The 7,096-nt window shown below is 35.1% G+C and overlaps 1 protein-coding gene across 1 annotated transcript; it reads right to left on the bottom strand.

The window, feature by feature from the left end:
- Positions 1 to 202: 202 nt before the first annotated feature.
- On the bottom strand, positions 203 to 6,122 carry LOC128654425 (keratin, type II cytoskeletal 1-like). The gene is made up of 9 exons (XM_053708332.1): positions 5,516 to 6,122; positions 5,086 to 5,306; positions 4,884 to 4,944; positions 4,567 to 4,662; positions 3,687 to 3,851; positions 3,136 to 3,261; positions 1,901 to 2,121; positions 1,028 to 1,062; positions 203 to 938 (listed from the first exon to the last, which is right to left on the bottom strand). Exons 1-9 carry the CDS (start codon positions 6,065 to 6,067, stop codon positions 616 to 618), a joined length of 1,800 nt encoding a protein of 599 aa, XP_053564307.1. The 5' UTR covers positions 6,068 to 6,122; the 3' UTR covers positions 203 to 615.
- Positions 6,123 to 7,096: the final 974 nt, after the last annotated feature.

The following is a 7,096-nucleotide window of genomic DNA, read 5'->3' as shown; positions in this document are numbered from 1 at the left end:
CGTAAGTTGATTTGCGGTAAGGCCAAAAAAGTGTGCGGTGCCCCTAAATCTGCAAGACTCGCAATAGCAGCGGTAGTAAAAAAGCAGCATATGAGGCTTAATGCTGCTTTTTTACTCATAACGCAAGACTCATAATCTATCCTTATGTGTTTATGCTTTAAAAAAGTCATATAAATATATTAGAGAAAGACTACAACAAATCTTAAGTTCCATATGCAGTTTATTGAAGATATACAGAAAAGTGAGGAAATTCTAGCCTGGAATTTGAAGATCCACTATTTATATACAAAACACCTAGTACACCACCTTTCCAATAAAAAGACAAGCAGGGATTTACAGGACCAGATTGCAATTAGTTCCATGCAAATTTATATCTTAATAAATTTGGTTTTTCTACTGTTCTTTATATTTTCAGAGAATATCTACTGTTTGAAACTATTGCTTGCTCCGAAGTGCTGTATACTTCACTACACTCAAATGTGTCAGCTGATCATTGCAACAGTGCCAGGATGCTATATTTAAACATACTAGACATACATATGTTTTGACAGAGGGACAAAATTTTAGTGAAATCTGGCTTTGAAGGGTTGATGCTTGCTGTCAGTATGACATTGTTTAATAGGTTTGCTTCTTTGTTGTGACTGTTGAGCTTCTGCTTCCACTTGAACGGCTGTATTGGCCACCGCCACCACCTGGTGCACATTCTCCTCCTCCGTATCCTGTATTGTATCCTCCTCCAGCTCCTCCACCAACTCCATAGCCTCCACCAGATCCGTAGCCGCCGGCGCCACCACATCCGTAGCCGCCGGCACCATCAGATCCGTAGCCGCCACCACCAGGTCCGTAGCAATAGCCACCTCCTGCACCTCCTCCAGCACCTCCTCCAGCACCTCCTCCTCCGCCTACTTGCATGCTTGATGAGCTACCACCGACAACAGCTAAAATTACAAATTAAAAGTTAGGTTTGATAGTGATAAAATAAAGCCTACAAATACATTTAGCAATGATTAACCTTATTTATACTTACAGATGCTCACGTTGCTCACTACCTGTCCAGACATTCTGTGAAGAAGAAAAAATCTCATGAAAACGTATTCTTTAAGAACTATTTAGATTGTCATATCATTAATCACTGATAAAACATTCTACAATAAATGTATTTAAATGGCAATTACAGTCTCTATATATCAGCATTTTATTACCACACTGCAAATTATCTGAATTCAAAATAAATGCTTTAAAAGCATTGATACTGTAGTTTTGTGAGCAAAATTTAGATTGGTTTAACATTTTGGAAAATACCCCTTGAAATGTCTTTGTAGTATTGTTTATCTTATTCTCTTTGTTGTGGCCAGTTAGGGACAGATATAAAGGAGCTCCTACACTGATCAAGCAATTACTGTGTAGAATATTGCAGGGACAGTGTTCAGAATCTTGCAGGATGTACTAAAGCCTTTCTGGAAGCAATGGAGTAACTATATTTTTCAGAGATAAACTACAGGATAAAATGAGAAATAAATCATTTGTAGTGTGCTGGAAGGTCTCAGTTTCCCAGCTGTATTTTGGTGCTGATGAAACTTTTTTTTCAAAGATTTGAATATGAAACTGATAAAAAAAATAGCTGCCAGTTTCCGGAAAAAAATATTCTAGACTGTCTCTTTTCATCTTTTTATTATATTTTACAGATAGTGTTCTCTCTATATACTTCTTTTTAAGTGTGCGTGTTTTTGTGTGTGTGCATAATTAAACATTTGATTGGGAAATACATCCTGTACTTTTAGTATGATGCATATGTTGTATGATGCACACATCGAAGGAAAATGCATTTTCTTTGTCAACTTTTATTTTGTCATTCTTAAGGCTAATTCAAAACATGAATAGTACAAAATGTGAAACTAACCTGTCCTCTTCTCCTTCCAGCAGTGCCCTGTATGTGGCAATTTCAATGTCAAGTGCCAGCTTAGCATTCAATAGCTCCTGGTAGTCACGCAGTTGGCGGGCCACGTCTTCCTTGGCTTTCTTTAGAGCATCTTCAAGTTCCTTCAATTTATCTCTAGCATCTTTCAAAGCAAGTTCACCTCGTTCTTCAGCTTCAGTAACGGATGTCTGGAGAGCTGTAATCTATAAATACAAAAATAAATGGTCCTGTTTTGAGCATTATGATATTCCCTTATATATACAAGCACTGGTCTTTGTCAGCTGAGTTTAGATAGGTTACAAAAGGTGCAAGCTATTTAAACATTTATTCATGACGATTTGAGGCTTTAAACTGATATAAAACCAATGAAAAATCTAGCTTGTTATCTTCATTTGCATTTAGAAAAAAATAGGAATAATTTATTAAGGACCATTCCATCTATAATAATTACGGAGCAATTTGTAAACCTTTCATATATTAATGAAGGTGTGCTAAAGAAATTCTGTCATCCATATAAAACATTATTTAAACACATTATATAAACATGTGTGTGAGTGTGTGTATATGTGTATATGTGTATATGTATATATGTGTATGTGTATATATGTGTATATGTGTATATGTGTGAGTGTGTGTATATGTGTATATGTGTATATGTATATATGTGTATGTGTGTATGTGTGTATATGTGTATATGTGTGAGTGTGTGTATATGTGTATATGTGTATATGTGTATATGTGTATATGTGTGAGTGTGTGTATATGTGTATGTGTGTATGTGTGTATATGTGTATATGTGTATATGTGTATATGTGTATATGTGTATGTGTGTATGTGTGTATATGTGTATATGTGTATATGTGTATATGTGATATGTGTATATGTGTATATGTGTATATGTGTATATGTGTATGTGTGTATGTGTGTATATGTGTATATGTGTATATGTGATATGTGTATATGTGTGTATGTGAGTATATGTGTGTGTGTGGATATGTGGATATGTGGATATGTGGATATTTGTATATGTGTATATGTGTATATGTGTATATGTGTATATGTGTATATGTGTATGTGTGTATGTGTATATGTGTATATGTGTATATGTGTATATGTGTATATGTCTGTGCGTTCTTTTTTGTTGCTAATAAAGTGCTATATTTGTTTCAATTTAAATTTAAAGGTTCGCACTACTGCTCATCAACTGATAGAATTACCTGTTTTTTGACATTCTCTATCTCAGACTTCAGTCTCTGAATCATACGATTTAGCTCTGCAATCTCACTCTTGGTATTCTTCACACTGTCCCCATGTTGTCCTGCGACTGCCTGTAGTACTTTATACTATTACAGAATGGGGGGGGGGACAACTTTAGTCAAGGAACCACAATGCAACCTTAAACACAAATGTAAGGAACTATTATAGACCACTGTAATAGTAATTATTGTTAATAGAACAGAACAAATGTTTAAATTATTTGCATTGGCTATATTTGTGCATCCCACATATTTAATACAAAACACAACTACATGGTGAATATTTCTCAGAAAATTGATAAATGTTATTTAGAAAATGTTAAAATACATAAGTAGAACATTATTGGTGGTGCAAGAATTAATGATATTCTAAAACAAGCATTTCATAAGACCTTATGGGCTGAAACTTGATTTCATAATATATGAAGGGTGTGGTTTCATTAAAAACCTTTGGAAGTTAATAAGGGATCAAATGATAAGAAGTTATTATTGGGTTGTGAACTTGTAAATACCTTGTTTTCATATGTTTGATTGGCTTCTGCTTTGCTTCTTTCTGCAATCATATCATATTGATTTTTAATTTCAGCGATGAGGTCATCCAGCTTCAAGTCACGGTTGTTGTCCATAGACAGAATAACAGAGGTATCTGAGCTTTGCTGCTGTGTCTGGGATAATTCCTGTAGACCATAAAGAGATTTTGTTCAGTAATATTTGGTCCAATCAGCACTCACATTGCTTCACTTTAAACATTTCACAAACTTTGAATAATCGATAACAAATATAAGGAGCCCAAACATTTCATAATTAATATAATGAATATAATCTAAGTCATTTAAGATATATATATATATTAAGTACAGCAAGATCAGTTTTTGACATTTGTACATAAAATCCTAGTGAAAGTCATTTTTTATGAGTATCCAGAAGAACATTGGTAGCATATGCTCCCTGGTCCAAAGTGGCTGTTTAATGGAATTTGCATTCAGTATTTTACTATGAATGGGAAATTGTAGGCCCAGGTAAAGGATTACTGGTTACTTAGTAAGTACTTTGGCTTGGTGGGGCTCTAGTAATATTTTTGAAGTCCTTATATTAGTGCCGTGATTGTATATGTCTGGGACAAACAAACAATACAATCCATTTACAAATACTGTAATGTTTTTTAATATTCGTAAATATGTAAAGATATTGCATGAAACAGAAAACAATGAAATAAGCACTGACTATCTAGATATATGTGTTCCACAATTGTTTTTCGTTTTCATTCATTTATTTATTTTCATATAGGTTATTAAAACAGGCTTAACAAACTTGTACTACAAAATATCTCCTATTTCACTAAAACCTTTGATCATCTTCCAAACATTTTGATAAAAGAGCAAAAATACTTACTGCATTATAGAGAGATCTAAGGAAGTCAATATAATCAGTGAGACTCAATACTTTGGTTTCCAGATCCACTTTGGTCATGTAGACAGAATCCACATCCTTGAGAAAAAAATATTTTTTTCATTAGTTAGCAACACAGTATTTTCTACTGCAGAAATTAGACAAATCTAAACTTCATGGTTAGGTAGCAACAGTACTCTAATATTTCTAATTATTTATTAAGCTTTAAATGTTAACTTGTTTTAACATAAGTACTAAAATGCACTTAATTGTATTACCTACAATATATTATGGTTTCCCATAACATAAACATAGCTCACCTTCTTAAGCACTACAAATTCATTTTCTGCTGCTGTACGCTTGTTAATTTCATCTTCATATCTGTTAAGAAAAGATAGTATTTTTAAGTAATATATTTAGAGAGCCCTTTATGCACTCAGTAAATCCAGATATATAGTTACAAAAATATATAAATCAAGCAATTTATTTCAATTATGCATGTAATATGTAATAAAAACATACTTCTTTTTGTACTCCTCCACCATCTGTTGCATATTCTTTTGTTCATTGTCCAAACGGCTCTTCTCGCTAATAATACTATCCAGCTGCCTCCTTAGGTTGTTTATAAAAGCCTCAAAAAGGGGTTCTAAGCTGACCTTCTTTGTGCCACCTTTTTGTCCCTGTTCTTGTAAAAGACGCCATTTGGTCTCTAGGACTTTGTTTTGCTGCTCCAAAAATCTGACCTATAAACCAAGAGATAGGGGGTTAGAGGTATAGATGTAATTTAACCAATTGGCTCCTCAAAAATGTTCTGCAACTTACAGTATAATACACTTCTAGGTTGACAATACATAAAAGGAAACAGCAAAATCAACAGTAGTAGACAAAATATGTACACTAAAAATTGCATGCAATAATTAAGCCAGTAATTCTTGTTAAAATGAAATCTTACCTTATCAATGAAGGTAGCAAATTTGTTGTTGAGGGTCTTAATCTGTTCCCTTTCTTCTGTTTTTACTTTTTGTGCGTTTGGATCTATTTCTATATTGAGTGGCTGCAGGAGGCTTTGGTTGAAAGTAACCTCTTGGATTCCACCAGGTGGACATACAGGAAAACCTGGGTCCCCACCAGGTCCACCACCACCAATTCCTCCACCAAAGCCAACTCCGCCAAATCCCCCTCCTCCACCACCAAATCCTCCTGAACCACCAAATCCTCCTGCACCACCAAATCCTCCTGCACCACCGCCACCACCATATCCTCCACCACCACCAGCTCCTCCTACACCACAAAATCCTCCTCCAGCACCACCACCACTACCACCATGACTTGACCCTAAACGGACACTGGATGCACCAAAGGATATTTTTCTACTTCCACCAAGGTTAATAACGCTGCGTGATCCAGAGACACCTGCAGTTCGAGAGCCCCCACTCATTCTACCACCAACTGAGCAGGTACTAAAGCTCTTGTTTCCACCTCCACTCTTTCTGTAAGAGGTCATATTAGCTTTTGGAGAAAAAGAAAAGGGAAGCTCAAAAAGGAACAGACAGGTTGAAGGAGATTTGGCCCCTTTGTTCTAACAGAGACTTTCCTCCCTTTTTATCTGTTTGACGAGATGGGTTTGGTTGCAAGTAAATGGACCAGTTTTCTGCAATAATGGGCTTGGCATAGCTGGCAGGCACCCATCATTACAAACTGCTAAACTGATCACACCTATGGGAAATATTGCTTTGCTTGCAATGCTCAATGTATTTAATGTATTTTAACATATCTTGTTTTTTAGAATATTAATATAACTAAATTGAATATCCCTCTACTTGTTTTCAAAATGCTTGAACACAATAAAAAAACCTTGGGGTTATTCCATAACTTTCTCACAACCATTAGGATGCATTACTTTTGATGTACAGTATGATTTACATTAACAGGTGCATTTAATGATTACAATAACATGTGAATTGTACGATTTGATTGCTGATAAGATGGAATATATCATCAGTTTTTAGAGAAGGGGAACTGAAATGAAAAGTCAACTTAATGATTAATATTTTATCTGAATTTGTTCATTCATTTGTGCATAAAAATGCTAAAAACAATTGCTTGTAGCATTAGCTCAAATCTATTTTTACAAAATCACGTTGTTCAGTATAATTAAAACGCAACATTTCTTTTATAGTGCCTGAGCGTTAATGCAAACTATTGGCATTATTGGCTACAAAGCTGTAGCATAAAACTCATAACTAAAGTGCTAAAAAGTACACTAACACCCATAAACTACCTATTAACCCCTAAACCGAGGCCCTCCCGCATCGCAAACACTAAAATAAAATCATTAAACCCTAATCTGCCGCTCCCGACATCGCCGCCACTAGAATAAACATATTAACCCCTAAACTGCCGCACTCCCGTATTGCAAACAATAGTTAAATATTATTAACCCATAATCTGCCACCCCTAACATCGCTGCCACCTACCTACATTTATTAACCCCTAATCTGCCGCCCCTAACATCATCGCCACCTACCTAAAT

The sequence above is a fragment of the Bombina bombina genome, chromosome 3 (genome assembly GCF_027579735.1).
Source record: "Bombina bombina isolate aBomBom1 chromosome 3, aBomBom1.pri, whole genome shotgun sequence".
Classification (NCBI taxonomy): domain Eukaryota; kingdom Metazoa; phylum Chordata; class Amphibia; order Anura; family Bombinatoridae; genus Bombina; species Bombina bombina.
The sequence above is the reverse complement of the archived record's forward strand: the minus strand, read 5'-3'. Positions and strand labels throughout refer to the sequence as shown.